The following is a 17,179-nucleotide window of genomic DNA, read 5'->3' on the forward strand; positions in this document are numbered from 1 at the left end:
ATGGGGAAGTCGGTTCAACCGATGCGCACTGGCAGCTCCTTTGGGGACACTGATGTTGTAGCGTGTGTTCCGACGTCACTCCCCGACTTTGGTTGTCTTGGATCAGCAACCTGAACTTCTGGAGGAGGATATTGACATCGGCTTTGCTGATCGTCCTGGGAGAAGGAACAGATTGGACCTAGTCAATTCAAATCAGTTTTTCCAGTTTAAGTACGAGAAGGAATGTGTGAAGTTCCTCGCCGGGTAGCAAATGAAATTTATCAGCTGAGGAAATATGTAGCAGTAGGAGTCAGAGCGGCCAGGCGGGACTGGGCGTCACACTGCCCTTAGTAGGCAAGGAGGAGATGGGAACAGCGTTCATGTCGGTGGAAGAGAGAACTCCCTGTCCGATACAGACGACTCCGATGCTCTGGAGCTCAGTTTGTCTATCTACTTATTCAGACCCAGAGGACAACCGCAGGGCGGACCGCTGTGTCCCATTTTTCAGGGGAAAGGCTGGGATCCCGCCAGAAAAAGAGCTGAAATCTAACGTAGGGTCACCATGAGCTGAATCATAGATTGGCCATGCTACATACCATCTGATCAGCAACCACCAATATATTTACTGCCGGTAGAGGACGGTATGCGCGTACTTCCTCAAGGTTTGGCCCGAGGAGCTGCATAGTTGGATATTCGAAATGCTCCAATCGTCCATAGGCGAGGACTCTAGATATGGAAGGATACCCTTACAGACGCAGTAGAATATTTCGCTCGTAATTAAAGTGGGAAATATGTGCGTACCAAGAGTCTTGGGTTTGAATTTCCCTGCATGCCATCTGGATTCTGGACCGTCGTTACCTTAGGTTTTAGGAGAGAGGGGTCTTCCCTTTCGGGAATAGCTTACATCAGCCTGTGCTGGTACTCATCATCTCTGAGCTCTGCATGTGCTGTGCTGGAGGGGGCCGCGGGCACTGAAGAACTCGGTTTGACATGTTTGAAATGGGTGAGAATAGACGGGTGCTTGTAAGCGCTGTATGCTGGATCCAGGAGGACTGGAGACAGGAAGCAGAGGAGGACGGGAGCTGCCGTGTTTGGATGACGGCTACAAGGTGAGAGCATAAGTACCACGGATGCCTCAAGAATGACCGCGAGTCTACTCTATCATGTTGACATCCGAGTCAAACATTCGGGATTGAACAAGTTATAGGTAGCAAGTGTGCCTCAGGCTGAACCGTGGACCTTCTTGAAAATTTACACATGGAACCTTGTTCGGTTCTTGCCCATGCGGACGTATGGCATTGTACATTCAGTACTGGCAAAACGGCGTCTGCAGCTTTTTACAAACCAACTTTCCCCAGGTCGTTATGTGGCGCACCCTAGTTTCTGCGCTCGGGCTTTGCGCGTCAGCATTTGCCCAGTCAAGCACGGTGGACTCGTATATCAGTACCGAGTCCCCCATTGCCAAGGCTGGTGTACTTGCGAACATCGGTGCCAATGGTGCCAAGTCAGCCGGAGCTTATGCGAGTTGCCGATACACTACATACTACTGAAACTGCTAATCAGGACCCATATAGCCCGGCGTGGTCGTCGCCAGTCCCAGCAGCACAGACCCAGACTACCTATACACATGGGTCCGGGACTCTTCACTCGTTTTCCAAACACTCATTGATCAGTACGCCTTCGGGCAAGACACCACTTTGCGATCTCACATCGACAACTTCATTTCCGCCGAAGCAAACATGCAGCAGGTCACCAACCCAAGCGGAACTGTCTCCACTGGTGGCTTAGGCGAGCCTAAATTCAACATCGATGAGACTGCATTCACTGGAGCATGGGGTCGTCCTCAGCGTGGTATGTACGAAAAATAATCGTGGTGTCATGCTACATCTGACAGGAAAACAGATGGACCAGCGTTACGCTCAACTGCAATGATCACCTATGCAAATTGGCTTATTTCCAACAACAATGAGTCATACGTCACCGATTACCTCTGGCCCATTATCAAGCTCGACCTGGACTACGTCATGAACACCTGGAACGAGACGACGTGAGCTTTGCATAATGAGCTCCCTTACCCCAAGGCTCATGCATGGATCAAGTTTTGACCTTTGGGAGGAGGTTGAGTCCTCCTCATTCTTCACTAGCGCTGTTCAGCATCGTGCACTCCGGCAGGGCTCCACTCTTGCCACTATGATTGGCCAAACCTCAGTCGTCAGTGGATACAATACCCAAGCTAACAACATTCTCTGCTTCCTCCAAGTACGTAAAATGAATCTTTTATTTAGTGACTTTCCAAAGCGAACGTCTCGATAGTCATACTGGAATCCCTCACCTGGCTTTATGACCGCCAACACTGGAGGCGGTCGCTCTGGCAGGGACGCTAACACTGTGTTGGCATCCATTCACGTCTTTGACGTCGAAGCTGGCTGCGATGGTGTTACTTTCCAGCCCTGCTCCGATGTTGCTTTGTCCAACCTCAAGGTCTATGTAGACTCTTTTCGTGAGATCTACAACATCAACACTGGCATACCTGCTCACGAGGCTGTTGCAACTGGACGATACCCTGAGGATGTGTACCAGGGTGGTAACGTAAGGTCTTTATTTCTCTACTGATGCCGCTTCTCAACTGTCTGTAGCCATGGTACTTGACGACCTTTGCAGTTGCTGAGCAGCTCTACGACGCCCTAATCGTGTGGAGCAACGAAGGCTCGCTGACAGTTACAGATGTCTCTTTCCCCTTCTTCCAGCAGTTCGACTCGAGCATTATGCCAGGGACCTACAGCTGCTCGACTCCGACTTACAGCACCCTCACAACTGCGATCAAGAAATTTGCAGACGGTTTCGTCTCTACGGCTGCGAAGTACACCCCCTCAGGTGGAGGACTGGCTGAGCAATACAGCAGGAGCAACGGAACGCCGACCAGCGCCGTGGACTTGACGTGGAGCTATGCATCTGCATTGACTATGTTTAATGCAAGGGCTGGTTTAACATCTGCGAGTTGGGGTGCCGCGGGCCTCATGGTTTCCCCGACATGCTCTACTAGCAAGGCAGCAACTGTCCCTGTTGTTTTCAATGTCAACGCTACTACCGTCTTGGGACGTGAGTTGAATGTTGCAGCGAACGTGGCCAAGATTGTTCAATTATTTTCCCTCTAGAGAACATATACTTGACTGGCTCCGTCGGTGCTCTGAGTGACTGGAACACCGCAGATGCTATTCTCATGTCCTCTGCTGACTACCCAGTCTGGAGCAGTGCGTCTGGTCTCTGTTCAAATGCAACATTTACTGACATCACTTCCTAGCGGCCGTTGATCTCCCAGCGAACACGCAAATCCAGTACAAATACATCATCATTGACAGTGGCGATGTCACCTGGGAGTCTGATCCCAACAACGAGTTCACGACGCCCAGGTCTGGCATTACAACCCTAAACGACGTATGGCGGTGATCTTATTCCTGAGCTATTCTGGACACTTTTTTCTTAATGATAGCACAATGATACCTATCGCAATACATTGTTGTTTCCATGACTTGGTGCAAGTTACCGATATTATAAAACAAAGTCGATTAATTTGGCTGACTACGCTATACCGGTAAAATGCTGTACATATTTGTTACGTAAAAGGGGACTAAACAACGTAGCACTATGGCCAAGCCACTGCCAGTGAACGCAGCTCACGACATACTCATTACCTGATCTTCTTCAAGTCCTCAAATCATGTCCATGCTAGACAAATTCAGAAGAGGCGCGCAGAAGGCGGGCATGCAAGCCACGGCTCTCGTCAAAGAGGGCTCATCGCGCGTGGCGACTGGCTCGAGAGACTTCGTACAAGGATTCACGCTGCCAGGGGAAGCTGAGAAGGCAGCAAAGATCCTTGAGAGCTTCCTTGGTGCGTACACACCTTCCATGGCCTCGACAGCATCATTTTCTGAATCCTATGCTGCACACAGCTAACCCCAATAACCCCGAGTCTGCACTCAACTCAATACCCACAGCCGTTCTCCAGCACGCAAGAGGTGACGTCCATCCTGTCTTAGCTTCCATCTCGTCTCTCGCTGACTAACGCACACAGGTCTCGCCGTCTTCCAAGTGCTCAAGGCTGGGTTCATGTTCAGCGGCAAAGCTGGCTCCGGCCTCGTCATCGCCCGGCTCCCAGACGGATCATGGTCCGCGCCCTCCTGCATCGCAACCGGCGGGCTCGGGTGGGGCCTCCAGATCGGTGCGGACATCACAGACTTTGTGATTGTCCTGAACAGCGAGGACGCAGTCAAGGCATTCAGCATAGGCGGCAACGTCACCATCGGTGGAAACATCAGCGCTGCGGCGGGCCCCATTGGCACCGGCGGGAGCGTACAGGCTACCTTGGCGCACCCCGCACCCATGTTTTCATACTCGAAATCGAAGGGTAAGATTGTCCATTTCATCTTGGTTATTTTCCATTTTGATTTCATTTGACTCTAATGTATTTATAACGTGATGTGCTGATGCATGCCACAGGTCTTTTCGCTGGTCTCTCGCTCGAGGGCACCGTTCTTATAGAGCGGAAAGACGCTAACCGCGAATTTTACGGATCGCCTGTGCCTGCACGCGACATCCTCGGTGGACGCGTGCCTCCGCCTGAAGTTGCATCGCGTCTGTACGAGATCATTGAGGCCGCGGAAGGACTAGATGAGACGGGTGTTCCGGAGTCTGCGTACGTGCCCAGTGCTACAGGCCAGCATATGAGTATCGGAAACAACCATATGGTGTTTGACGCGGAAGCACATTGATGGGTGGTGCTCGCTTTCAGTAGGGATGGTGGATATGAGTTCAATGCCTTTGCTTTCTGTTCTTTCTTTTCTTTCCTTTGTTCAGTTCTTTATAACGTATATACCTGATGCAATCTTATGTGGTACTTACTCGGATGTCAACATTGCGGAGGAAAAACTGTCTACAAAAGGATCCAAGAGGAGGTTATAGGACCGGCGCTCATTCAAGTTAACTGAGGCGGCCCAAGGTCTCACAGACCCCCAAGAGAACTAAACGTGTAATTAAACAGACTTAGTTACTGGAGAATAGCAAATATGATGTATGGACAAGACATCTAAGAAGTTATATCCTACGATACTCTAGGCATGAGTAATAATAGCTCTCAAGCATGCAAAGCACCCCAGACTTCAAAAACGTATGAAGTTCACGCATCTGGTAACACAAACGGATCCCAGAATCCAACAGTCCCATTTGTTATGGCTGCGTCTGTAGCGTCGAGGCCCAGTAATCGCATCACGAGGTTGTAAATCTCGACATTCTGGAACCCTGGCATCACGTAGTCTCCATTGCTCTGGCACTCTCCTCGCGCGCTGACAGCAGCCTTCGCACCCTGCGAGAAAGGTCCGTGTGCGACGAAGATGGCATGCATCGAGGGGTCCTCGTTGTCGTAGCCGTGGTTCTGGAGGTGCGATGCGTTAGCTCGGTGGTGTACAGCGCATGAAGCAGCAAGGGATGTGGCAACGTGAACTCACCCCAGTCGACATTCCGTCCTCGCCGTCTGCGCGGTCAGTCAGCGCATAGCCTATGCGAGGGACAATCCACACAGGGGCAATGCGGTAGTTGGCGGAGAAATGGTATCGCTCGGGCATAGGCTCCACTTTGCCTGCAGACATCTTACCGTAGTTGAATGCGTTGAGGTCCACCAAGGAAGTGCCAGGGTCGGTGGGGAAGCTCTCAGACGTAAATACATCGAACTGATCAGGGTGGGCAAGCGTATACTCGCACAGACGCTCAAGGGCCTCGGTCACGTTCGTGCCCGGAGCGAAGCGTAGGCCCATAGATGGCCAACCTGAAAAGCACAGCTTAAGCAATTTGCCACAATGGAAAAGTTTCCGGGAAGCAGCCGACTATATACTGAAATCACTTACCATCCACCTTGGTAACACCTTTCCATGGCTGACCAATAATCTCGTCGACATACACCCAAGTTGGGTGACTTGTGTCTGTCATCCCGTGGTCGCTGACGAAGATGATATCAACGATATGCGTGAGGTTGCGCTCGCCTAGCGCTTGGGTGAGGTTCCGAGCGAAAAGATCGACAGCTGCGAGACTCATCTGTCATGAGTGGCAAGTTTGGAAAGTGAAAATTAGCACATCAAGAAATGGGAGTAGCACAACACTTACATTGACGGCCCCGGACATTGGCCCTGTTGCATGACCAGCTTGGTCTAGCGATGGTTCGTACCCTATAAAACCACAAGGTCAGCGATAAGGACCCCAGTATCACGAGGGAAGATAATGTAAATGAAATGAGAAGAAAGAAATGAGGAGCGAAGCCACCCCGTTAGAACAAAAGAAGATTTCCAGATATATTCGTAGCCAAACAAACACAAGTGGTGTAAAACATACCAAGGATAAGCTGTGGCCGCTCTTCCAGCGGGAGATCAATCCACTCTAGGAGTTTGGAGAGTTTCGTCTCGAGTGGGTAGTCATTCTGAGTCCCAGTTCAAGTCCCATGCCATCATTTTAAGATCACGCTCTTACCTCCCAAGGTAAGAAATATGTAGAATTCGCGCCCGAGGACGTAGACCAAGGACCAGGCCTGTTCTAGTGAATACAAAGTTAAGTATGAGGCAGAGAAAGACTTACCACATGAGATTTCCGGTGATGATCCCTGCACGCTCAGCAGTTTCCCACATCTAAGTTGTAGAAAACGCAAAGAGACAGGAGGGACAATGCGTGTGTCAGTCAAAGAACGAGACGGACAAGCAAAATTAAAAGGATGCGCGAGATGAAAAAAGCACACAATGAGCGGTTATAGGAATTAAAATTTGGTGGGCACCCACAGGTTCACCGAGCCACCAGCTCGGGTTCTGCGCGGATTCAACACGAGAGTAATGGAACGTATCTTGGAAAACGGGGTCCCAGAAATTCTATGTGGTCAATGTGAGAAAGTCAGACAGTCGACGAGGGTGATGAAGGACGAACATTTGCAATGATGCCGTGCGACTCGGCGTAGAGGCCAGTCCTGCAGGCAGCGTGAGCAGGTGACGAGGGAGATAAAAGGTCGTACTTGCATCAGTGACCAGTGATTTCTCGAATCACCATCAATCAAATGTATTTAATAATTTACTGTAGCACGACTCACGGGAACGTCAGAGTCTATAGAGAAGGAAATGTTGAGTGCAGTAACAAAAGAATCGAAAGGGAATGCGTACAGGGAAAACAGGCTTCATGTACTTTGCTCTCACACCTTCCCGACTGATATCCAACAAATGCGGCGTGAGTCCACGATCCAAGTAATCTGCACGAAGACCATCGATGGACACCATAAGTACTGTCTTCTTGAACTCATGTGTTCCATTCGAGTACAATGTGTCCCTCCCTGTTCTGGTGTCATGCCGAGGGCGAGGCCATAATTCAAAGAGGGTGCCAGCGAGGACGAGCGAGAGTAGAACACTGAATCCTGTCAAGAGCTTGCGTTTGCGCAAGGGTGCAGGAGCAGTGGGTTGCTCCTCGAGGTTAAGTTGCACGGCGTCTATGTCGTCGACACTCGAGAGTAAACCGCGTCGCTCGTCGGGCGTAGCTGATGCATCGATAGCATGTGTGTTCGTCATCGCGCAAGACGACGACTAAAAGAAAAGAGGAATTGAAGCAAAACACAGAGCAGAGTCTGAGTGAGTACGCGTAGACCAACTAGATAGGAAATTGGAAATGAATTGACACCGTGAACAAGTTTAGCACTATCAAAGTGGCTGTGCTTATTTCCTTCTGCATGGCAGCCACGTTCGCAATGACATGGATTCTGGGCTGGCCATTGTCTTTCCTCGCATTCGTCAAGACCCAACTCGTACTTTTACTCCTTCGTGTTCTATCTGCGGGCCCTATTCCACGCCATGTGGCCTTTGAAATGGACGGTAACCGCCGCTTTGCACGTCTCACCGGCCGACGTGCGGTCGAGGGTCATTCAGACGGGTTTCATACACTTCAGCAGGTATGCCCTTGATCCTGCCCCGGTCGCGGATATTTCTGACATGAGCTGCAGATCTTAGAGATATGCATGCGCCTTAACATACGCTGTGTCACGGTCTACGCCTTTGCGATCGAAAACTTCAATAGACCACCCGACGAAGTCGGCGCGCTTATGAAACTGGCAGAGGAGAGACTCGTGGAGATTGCACAGAATGGGTGAGCCTTCATCTTTACGCTGATACTTTGGGGTCCAAAGTGCTCGCTCGCATAACTTTACTGCCTGCTGATTACTGTTCAGTGCTCTCTTAAGCCAGTATGGCGTACGCCTCAATGTGCTTGGTCATCGCGAGCTGCTGCCTGCGCATGTTCAAGTCGCAATTGAAAAAGCCGAGGGAATGACGCGTCAGAATAACAGGTGTGTTCCCTCTAACCCTCATCTTCTATCCTGAATTCACTCGGATAGAGCAATATTAAATGTCTGCGCACCATATGCTTCGCGGCATGAGATAACATCAGCGGTACAATCTGTCGTGCAGCAGGCTCTCGATAAAGAGAATTTTGATTCTTCGTAAGTGCTCTTTGCCGTTGTTTTAATCTGCGACTTCTCCTCCTATCGCGCATTTCATGCTGACCAATACACTCAGAACGATCACAGAACAATCCATTGAGGAAAACCTGATGACTACGCTTGGGGGCAGCCCACCACTCGACATTTTCATTCGCACAAGTGGCGTGAAGCGATTAAGTGGTTTTCTGCAGTGGCAGGTGCGTTTCCATCCCATTCCCATACCATCGTTTTCATTCCCCCATCACAAATCTCTCTCCACTCGGCCTCCGTTTACAATTTCAAAGAAGTGGACATTTATATTCCCGAGTGCGCGAAAGCTGTACTCATATACTCATCCAAAACGTTCTCTTCACAAAACTCATACATCTCACAGTGCTGCGAAAACACTCAGATTCACATGGTAGATACCTACTGGCCGGACTTTCGGCCTCCGTGATTTTGTGCCCATTTTACTAGCTTACCAACGGAAGGTATGGGCGCGATCGAGTAGCTGAAGGTTCAGGCGCAAGACTTTTCGGTTATCAAGGCTGGTGTGACTCCCCCTACCTAGTGTAATGATCTTGTAATGCCTTTTCACTACAGAAAATGGACATCATGTAGTGCCTGTGAAATCGATGTACTTTGTTGATCATCTCGCCCAGTCAAATTTCTTGTGTTTTTGTAGCTTCGTCAGGTCTCCTGATGATTGACTCTGTTTCAACTTCTGTGACAAGTCCTGCAGCTTGGGGATATGCAGATTCCTATCAGCCAGTTAGCTGTTGATGCGCGGTTTGACAGGGGTTAACCGCTGCATGCCTAACCCAGTGTCAGGAAAGTAAAGGAGTGATCGTGACAATTATGACATACGCTCCATATCTTCATGGCGCATATGAGCGCTCAGGTGTAGTACTTCGACATATAATCGTCCTCCGCTTCGATCTGAGATCTCGCCCATCTGGCTTTCGCCCCCGCGACATGTCTCCTGGACGCCTTATTCTCCTCCAACAACTGATACCCTTCGTTCTCGTCAAAAGCATCGTCTCCCGTGTGCGTAAGTGCATTTGGCCCGCCAACAGTGAACTGACGCTCCTGCCAACTCTTGACCCATTGCCTATCGCGTAGGTGTAGGGAGAAGAACGTCACGATATGAAATTTTTCGGGGGCATGTTCTTCTACCACCGCCCCCTTTATGTAGTGTTTGTTGTGGGCCAGTGTGGCGCCTGGGTAGTAGTCTTGAAACCAGCCTAGTATAATCCCGTAGGTATTACGTGGTGACGTGGAATCGCCATGCTCCTCCTCGCTGACGATCTCCCAGGCCTTTCCATTCATCGATGTAACTAATCTGCGATCCGAGTTCGTGATCTGGACAGGGCTCAGCATTATATCTCTGCCTAAATAGCTGAATACCTAGCTCACCTCATCTGCGCGCTCATCTCTGTTTCCTATTCTGGGAACCAAATGAACTGCCCTGGCTGAGAATGTGAAATAACCAGCATCATCCATGCTCCCGCCTGGTAACGGAGCGCCAAGCCCTAGTTCGTTAGGGTACTCTCCATCAACGAACTCAGCAACTTCACGCAAACCCCTCTTTGTGCGCACAAGCGCCTTCCCCGACACGCTCGTCCCCGCGAACATCGGAAACGTACATAGCGTGCTGCACGGAGGCAGGCGGAAAGACATGCCAAGCCAACTAGCCCTACCGCCTGTGCGTAGTATCTCCTTCGCGAGTGCAATCGTGGCACCAAGGCGATCGTCCTTGTGGAACATACTGGGGTCGAGGATGACCCCGAAGAGGCCCATAATGCTGAACACCATGTCTACGGGACGCGACGACGTCCGCATCAGTGCACTCTGCCAGATCGCGTGGTCGCGCGCGTCCGGGTCGGATGCCAGTTCCTCGGACATAGCGACTGTCGTCGCGGACAGGTTCGGCGAGGCGGCGCCGAATACGCAGCTTCGAATGAGGAACGGAGAGGGAGAGTGGGTGGAGGTGAAGCTGAGATAGCCTGCAACGCAGGCATTTAGAACGTCGGTCGCTGACATCACGGCAGATTCCTGTGGCGTAACCTCACTCACGGAGCCAGACGCATCGTCGGCCATCATGGAGCCTGCGGAGCGCGTTAAGTGACTACTTAGACCTCGCTGGTGATCTGGTGATCGCTGGCGATGATGCTTACCTTCTCCAAGTTTCCATGCGAGTAGCACAATGACACGTTCTGGCATCAGCAGTTCCTGCAGTGTCCACCCCCGGTGAATCCAAGCAGTCTCTTCATCGATCCGCACAAGTTTCTGCACGCCCCCAGGAAGAACAACACATATATTGCACCTCTTATACATTTTACTCATCTGTTTGATCTGCCAGTTCTTGTCTTCGCGATTGGTCTGCATGATACACAGCCGATCGAGCCAGATGTAGCGGACCCCATGTTTAACAGCAACCAAGCAGGCGTGTTTCAGAACATGGATGCTGATTGGATCCCCATCTAGCGCGCCTGCCACGGAAAAACTATGGTGGCTTTTCGCGTCGGAAGGATCGACAGGGTTACCTTTCCAGACGTATGATAAAGCGGCGTATTGAACCGATGGAAAATCCACGAACTCGTCGATGCAAAGCATTTCGTTCTGCATAAACTGATCACAATCTATGAGACGGTACCTCTGAGGGGTGGCAAAAGGCGTTATATCCAGCGCGCATTCCTGGGAAAGTGACTTTAGTGACACCTGAAGTATATTTTGAGGCTGGGCGAGCATTGGGCTTGATCGAGTAGAAAAGAGGTTTTAAGCTAGATGAGTGCTCAGTCTTACAGGTTCGCATCGATTGAGTAATGGCATAACTAGTTTACAGTTCGCGATGATCCGATAATTTCCAAATCCAGCATCATGGCGAGCGTTATTTTGGTCTCCAAGTGGCCGACCTAATCATAGGTTGTGTTGTATAATCGTATCAGGCAAGGAGAGCATGGGCTAGAGCACGTCCCAATTTTTGGGACATGGTCAAAGTGACTGTGGTCGCAATGGTCAGAAAGCCCAACTACAGGAGATTCAGTGCGAGGCATACCTTCTCTGTAATTTCAATCTCAGTAGGACTGGAAATGACCGATTGTCGGGCCCCATTCTTTTGGGCATGGCCTAACGCATCTGATTGTGCGTACTCTGCCTTCTTCGCATCCACCCATGCCGTTTCATCGGCCCTCAAACCACCCGGAAAAAACACTGGAATCAGCGACAGTGCAACTCCGCGTTCAAGCCCTTCAGCCTCTACTAGAGCATTGAAAACCTTGTCATGGTGCACCTCGCGGAGGCGCTCGAGGTGAAACCCAAGTGCGGCTGCGCTGCGTGTAGCGCCAGCGGCGATCAGGTTCTGAATCATGCCGAGACCACCGATTGCGAGTAAGAACCACGCATCATTGACTAAGGCCTGCACAGTGAGCAGGTAAACAATCCATAGGGTGGCAAGGATGAAAGTCATGACAGTGGTTGAGCGGAATCGCTCAAGTCGCGCGGTAGCAAGGTCCTCCAGCCTAATACCCGTCTTGTCGCTAACGATGACAATGACACTGTTGCTACCATTTCCACGTGTGAGGCAGATAATCTCACGCTTGTCCACCCCCCGTGCTGCCCATTTCTCTGCACGCCACTGGGGAAGAGCGCCGCCAATGAGGGCCAGTAAAGTGCCGCTGACGGTGACGATGAAAATCACCCAGTCTTGATTGAGGATTGCAGGAAGGATAGAAAGAAGAATTTGTGCGATGATAGTGGTGATACCGCTATAGTATACCCAGTCTTTATCAGGAATACCAGCGGGTTTGGATTTGGAAGCGAAGTATATTGATACGGTGAGGCCGTTGGGATTCTGATAATGAGGGGACCAGTGATCGCGCAGGAGTCGGCCAAGAGGCCAAGACATATTGGTGCGAACGTATCCGTTTTTTGCGTTTACAACAATGGACGGACAGTCAGATGGAGGCATAAGGCGGCCCTCCCCAACAGCAGAGAGTAGGGCGCTGAAGGAGTAGGCAACCCAGCCGAAGGAGAAGGCGACGGGGGTAAAGTGAGATGGACCGCTGCCTGCGAGCTGCGCAATGGCGCGCTGTACGACGTCACCGCCGATGATACTGAGAACAGAGAGTACACCATTGGGATTTTGCCATTGTGAATTGAGAGTGTCAAAAGACGACTGCTGTCGGGACCAGAGTTTTGATGATGAAGGAGACATACGTTTAGTCGTGGGTCCAAACCACGCGTGTCCAAAACTCGCAGAATCTTTAGCGCCTAAAAACCTTCCTCCCACCTGGGGAACACCATCTGACTTCGCACCGCTAAGCAACTGGTGTAGCGATAAGGCTCAGCTTAACTATGGCATTAGCTGCATCGTGATGATCGTGGTGCGTGACTATTGTTCTCATACTATGATCTTAACTTTTGGATATAGTGTTTCGGCAGTTTTGGGCGGTTCGGATTGCTCCGAGGGTACTGTCTGCTGGCAGCACGCCATTATCTGGTGCATTCGCTAATTATTCACAGTTATGTAACAAGGAGGGGACAGGTGATTCCGCGGCCCCGGCAATTGACAACAATCCAGGCCTGGATCACCATGGAAGAATCAGGGTTTCAGGCTGTACTCTAGAGAACGACGAGGAACTTATTTATCTGCGAATTTGCTCGCACTCAAAGGTAGCTAAAATTAAATACATCGTAAGTCTCGTGCTGTTTGACTTTTATTGCGAGGCTCCTCGAAACTAACACTTGCGGACTCATCTGATCCGAGGATGCTCGTGGCAGACTTCTGTTTTAGGGGTTATGGGTTTCTATCACACTGGCAGGGTGTCATTCGACAAACGTTCTTCTTAGCCCCATCGGGACTTCACTGCCCAGTGCCCATCATGCGTTATGCATAGCCCTCGGAGGCAAACATGAATCAATTGAAAGAGTTAAAAAAGAATTCCTCATCTTGGCCTCGTCTCATGAATGTCTTCGACTCCGTTGCTCGGAAGTATCGTGTCTAGAGTCCTCTCACCCTCCCAATATGTCCCAGTCGACTGCGGTATATTCCACACCGCTTCATTCACTTAGAGATACCGTTCTAGACATCTCCCCATCTGCCACCCCACGCCGAATTCGGCTTCTCGACTGCTTGCAATTTTTAGATCATGACATCCTCGCAATCCACGAGTATCCCGACATCCCTTCCTTCCCATACACAGCCATATCGTACGTCTGGAAGGGCTTAGATGTTGATCCCAACCACACCGACGACAAGTACGGCACATTCGCTGTCAAGGGCGCTGAAAATGGTGACCCGATCAGTATCGATGTCCTCAAGCATGCATGCACTGCTGCTGTGCAAAATGGAACGGGGTACATCTGGCTCGACAGACTCTGCATCCTGCAGAATGATAGCGATGACAAGGCCTGGCAAATCCGCCAGATGTACATGATCTACAAATCTTGTGCAGTGTGCATTGTTTTACCTGGTGGAGTGCGCAGACTCGCACAGTTTGATGAAGAAACGACGTGGATCCAGCGTTCATGGACCCTCCAAGAAGTTATGGCTCAATCAAATGTAATGATCTTATATGCTTGGAAATACGGAAAGGCCTTGTCCGGCATCAAAAGTGTCAGCGCATTGTTTGCTTATACCGAAGTCATCCAAGGCCAGTCAGCCATATGTTCCCTTGATCATGCCCTTCAGGCCAGCGTCGGGAAGGTTAACACGTTCCCGACAGAAGGGAAGAAGTTTACCTCTTTCTCGATCAAGTTCTTTGGTCGTGCAAAAGATCCCAATGTCAGCGCACTCCTGGCTGTTCTGGATAATGGCGGCACGCAGTCAGAAGCTGGTGCGCAAGCAGTATGGCGATGCTCGCTCATGCGCACTTCCTCATTTCCCGTGGATACCGTGCTCAGTATCATGGGCTTGTTTGGAGTCACACTTGATCCCCGTGACTTCCAGAAAGGAGACAGACGAGGCGCAACCATTGCCCTTGCCAAAGAGATACTACGGAAAGGAGGAAGGGCCAGTTGGCTCGCTCCTTCCCTCAGTCTTCCCCCAGCAAAAGGGCTCTCTGCATTCCCAGAGTTTCCGCATGTGTCTGTGGCAGGACAAGCGACCCTGACGACCGAGGAGGGGGACCGACCAGTTACAGAGTTGCTACCACGGGTTGGAGAGGGATGGCTGGAAGGTGTCCCAACAGGGGTGATGGACGACACCGGATACTTCACTTTTTCCGGCCCTGCTGCGCTTTTGGTTCCAACAGGTCTCCGAAAGAAAGATCACACCTTGTACGACAACAAGTCTCCATTAGATGCCAATGGGCAGCTGCAGGTTGTTGCAATGGACGGCGCCATCTGGAGGATACATCTTGATGGTGAAGAAACCTATCGGCCTGCACGCCGCGCTTTCATAGTCTTCATAGGCGCTCTGGTGCACTATACTTCCCCTGCCTTTGGCGCATGCTACGTCGATCCATATCGCTATAGGGCACTGCTGTTGGAGGAGGACGAGCCTGGGAAGTTCCACAGGACGTCCTATTTCGCTTTGCACGAAGCATACGTACCTTACATCAAGCGCTGCAAAACATATACATTCTGACCAGTTTGACGTATAGCTGTTTATCATTTTCTCCGCTCTGTTATTTGGCAGGGAGATTGCAATGCAATTGGCTCGTATTATGTATACAATTCAACAGTATCACAATGTACAACTGATAGAATTTTAAGTAGGAAAAAACGCATGGATGTTATCCTTCCAGATTCTTTCGAAGAACTGTCTAACATGGTAAGCGACGGTAGAGCACGTGAGATCATGTTTAAACGTTAAACTGCCATTGAAGGACTGTCAAATATTGCCTACAAACCTACAACGCTTTCTCAAATTTTATCATTTTCGCGTCGGTTCCCTGATAACTTGATCATTCTGAGGGCTATATGCAAGCTTATAGACATGCACTGGCCAATCAATTGAAAAGCTTGAATGCTGGGTGTTTCAGACTCTCGCAGTGAAGTTCTTCAAGCTGTGTTTGATCCGAGGAACTTCCTCTTGTTGTGTTGACTCCCGTCCTCCCATCATGTCCCAGTCAACTGTGGTATATTCTACATCGCTTCATTCACTTGGAGATACCGTTCTACTAGACATCTCCCTATCTGCCACCCCATGCAGAATTCGACTTCTCGACTGCGGACAATTTCTAGATCATGACGTCCTCGCAATTCACGAGTATCCTGACATCCCTTCCTTCCCATACACAGCTATATCATACATCTGGAAGGGCTTAGGTGTTGGCCCTAGCCACACCGACGACAAGTACGGAACATTCGCTATCAAGGGCGCCGAAGATGGCGACCCGATCAGTATTGATGTCCTTAAGCATGCGTGCACTGCTGCTATACAAAATGGATCGGGGTACATCTGGCTTGACAGACTCTGCATCCTGCAGAACGACAGCGATGACAAGGCATGGCAGATCCGCCAAATGTACAAGATCTACAAGTCTTGTGCAATGTGCATTGTTCTGCCCGGTGGAGGGCGCAGACTCGCGCGGATTGATGAAGAAACGACGTGGATCCAGCGTTCGTGGACCCTCCCAGAAGTCATTGCGCAATCAAATGTGATGATTTTGTATGCTTGGACATACGGAAAGGCGCTGTCTAGCTCAAGTGCCAGCGCAGTGTTTACTTATACCGAAGTCATCCAAGGCCAGTCGGCCATATGTTCCCTTGATCACGCCCTCCAAGTCAGTGTCGGGAACCTCTATGAACTCACGACAGAGCGCAAAAACTTTAACTCTTTCTCGATCAAGCTCGTTGGTTGTGCGGGAGATCCTAATACCGGCGCACTCCTGGCTGCTCTGAATGGTGGGGGTATACAGTCAGAAGCTGGTGTGCAAGCGGTATGGCGATGCTCGCTCATGCGCACTTCCTCATTTCCTGTGGATGCCGTGCTCAGTATCATGGGCTTGTTTGGAGTCACGCTCGATCCCCGTGCCTTCCAGAAAGGAGACAGGCGAGGTGCAACTATTGCCCTTGCTAAAGAGATACTACAGAAAGGAGGAAGGGCAAGTTGGCTTGCTCCTTCCCTCAGTCTTCCCCCCGCAAAAGGGCTCTCTGCATTCCCAGAGTTCCCGCATGTGTCTGTGGCAGGGCAAGCGACCCTGACGACCGAGGAGGGGGACCGACCAGTTGCAGAGTTGCTACCATGGGTTGGAGAGGGATGGCTGGATGGCATTCCGACTGGGATGATGGATGATGCCGGATACTTCACTTTCTCCAGCTCTGCTGCACTTTTGATTCCAACAGGTCTCCAAAAGGACGATCCTACCTTGTACGATAACGAGTCTCCATTAGATGCTACTGGACAGCTGCAGATTATCGCAATGGACGGCGCCATCTGGAGGTTACACCTTGACGGTGAAGAAACCTATCAGCCGGAACGCCGTGCTTTCATGGTCTTCGTAGGCGCTCTGGTGCACTATACTTCTGCTGCCTTTGGATGCTACGTGGATACATATCGTTATAGGGCAATGCTTGTGGAGGAGCACGAAGCTGGAAAGTTTCATCGGACGTCCTATTTCGCTTTGGGCGAAGCATACATGTCCTACATTGAACGCTGCAAATCGTATACATTCTGCCTTGGAGGTCCCTTTGACGAATAGTACCATTCTCCTCGAAACCCTCTGTTATTGGGCAAGGCAACTTAAGTCAACTCGTACGCGTGCA

General features: G+C 50.6%; 8 protein-coding genes across 8 annotated transcripts; 5 read left to right on the forward strand and 3 right to left on the reverse strand.

The window, feature by feature from the left end:
• The first annotated feature begins 1,139 nt into the window (after window positions 1-1,139).
• Window positions 1,140-3,581, forward strand: EDB91DRAFT_306865 (glycoside hydrolase family 15 protein). Its single transcript, XM_041326794.1, has 8 exons — window positions 1,140-1,499; window positions 1,554-1,830; window positions 1,882-2,026; window positions 2,079-2,238; window positions 2,293-2,568; window positions 2,616-3,078; window positions 3,135-3,230; window positions 3,281-3,581. Exons 1-8 carry the CDS (start codon window positions 1,272-1,274, stop codon window positions 3,424-3,426), a joined length of 1,791 nt encoding a protein of 596 aa, XP_041177957.1. The 5' UTR covers window positions 1,140-1,271; the 3' UTR covers window positions 3,427-3,581.
• A 28-nt stretch (window positions 3,582-3,609) lies between these two features.
• On the forward strand, window positions 3,610-4,923 carry EDB91DRAFT_1128650 (DUF500-domain-containing protein). Its single transcript, XM_041318533.1, has 4 exons — window positions 3,610-3,868; window positions 3,930-3,995; window positions 4,052-4,384; window positions 4,477-4,923. Exons 1-4 carry the CDS (start codon window positions 3,697-3,699, stop codon window positions 4,746-4,748), a joined length of 843 nt encoding a protein of 280 aa, XP_041177958.1. The 5' UTR covers window positions 3,610-3,696; the 3' UTR covers window positions 4,749-4,923.
• On the reverse strand, window positions 4,924-7,648 carry EDB91DRAFT_1128657 (alkaline-phosphatase-like protein). Its single transcript, XM_041318534.1, has 12 exons — window positions 7,167-7,648; window positions 7,097-7,110; window positions 7,026-7,043; window positions 6,937-6,976; window positions 6,795-6,881; window positions 6,598-6,647; window positions 6,493-6,550; window positions 6,358-6,442; window positions 6,133-6,194; window positions 5,877-6,063; window positions 5,481-5,797; window positions 4,924-5,407 (listed from the first exon to the last, which is right to left on the reverse strand). Exons 1-12 carry the CDS (start codon window positions 7,563-7,565, stop codon window positions 5,153-5,155), a joined length of 1,572 nt encoding a protein of 523 aa, XP_041177959.1. The 5' UTR covers window positions 7,566-7,648; the 3' UTR covers window positions 4,924-5,152.
• Window positions 7,649-7,741: 93 nt separating this feature from the next.
• EDB91DRAFT_1236969 (Decaprenyl diphosphate synthase-like protein) lies at window positions 7,742-8,924 on the forward strand (the record flags this gene model as incomplete). The annotated part of the gene is made up of 6 exons (XM_041321526.1): window positions 7,742-7,942; window positions 7,994-8,136; window positions 8,219-8,335; window positions 8,384-8,488; window positions 8,565-8,685; window positions 8,862-8,924. The coding sequence occupies 6 exons, from the start codon at window positions 7,742-7,744 to the stop codon at window positions 8,922-8,924; spliced, it is 750 nt and encodes a 249-aa protein (XP_041177960.1).
• Window positions 8,925-9,102: 178 nt separating this feature from the next.
• EDB91DRAFT_307016 (heterokaryon incompatibility protein-domain-containing protein) lies at window positions 9,103-11,339 on the reverse strand. Its single transcript, XM_041326796.1, has 4 exons — window positions 10,645-11,339; window positions 9,884-10,575; window positions 9,335-9,829; window positions 9,103-9,283 (listed from the first exon to the last, which is right to left on the reverse strand). Exons 1-3 carry the CDS (start codon window positions 11,216-11,218, stop codon window positions 9,365-9,367), a joined length of 1,731 nt encoding a protein of 576 aa, XP_041177961.1. The 5' UTR covers window positions 11,219-11,339; the 3' UTR covers window positions 9,103-9,283; window positions 9,335-9,364.
• EDB91DRAFT_1128664 (uncharacterized protein) lies at window positions 11,263-13,057 on the reverse strand. Its single transcript, XM_041318535.1, has 2 exons — window positions 11,526-13,057; window positions 11,263-11,470 (listed from the first exon to the last, which is right to left on the reverse strand). The coding sequence occupies exons 1-2, from the start codon at window positions 12,681-12,683 to the stop codon at window positions 11,462-11,464; spliced, it is 1,167 nt and encodes a 388-aa protein (XP_041177962.1). The 5' UTR covers window positions 12,684-13,057; the 3' UTR covers window positions 11,263-11,461.
• Window positions 13,058-13,248: 191 nt separating this feature from the next.
• On the forward strand, window positions 13,249-15,321 carry EDB91DRAFT_307069 (uncharacterized protein). Its single transcript, XM_041326797.1, has 3 exons — window positions 13,249-14,121; window positions 14,194-15,242; window positions 15,298-15,321. Exons 1-2 carry the CDS (start codon window positions 13,494-13,496, stop codon window positions 15,054-15,056), a joined length of 1,491 nt encoding a protein of 496 aa, XP_041177963.1. The 5' UTR covers window positions 13,249-13,493; the 3' UTR covers window positions 15,057-15,242; window positions 15,298-15,321.
• A 204-nt stretch (window positions 15,322-15,525) lies between these two features.
• On the forward strand, window positions 15,526-17,178 carry EDB91DRAFT_1201330 (uncharacterized protein). The gene has a single exon (XM_041320661.1). The coding sequence runs from the start codon at window positions 15,532-15,534 to the stop codon at window positions 17,113-17,115; it is 1,584 nt and encodes a 527-aa protein (XP_041177964.1). The 5' UTR covers window positions 15,526-15,531; the 3' UTR covers window positions 17,116-17,178.
• Window position 17,179: the final 1 nt, after the last annotated feature.

Source organism: Suillus paluster (genome assembly GCF_016628075.1).
Source record: "Suillus paluster strain FC165 chromosome Unknown EDB91scaffold_21, whole genome shotgun sequence".
Taxonomy (NCBI): domain Eukaryota; kingdom Fungi; phylum Basidiomycota; class Agaricomycetes; order Boletales; family Suillaceae; genus Suillus; species Suillus paluster.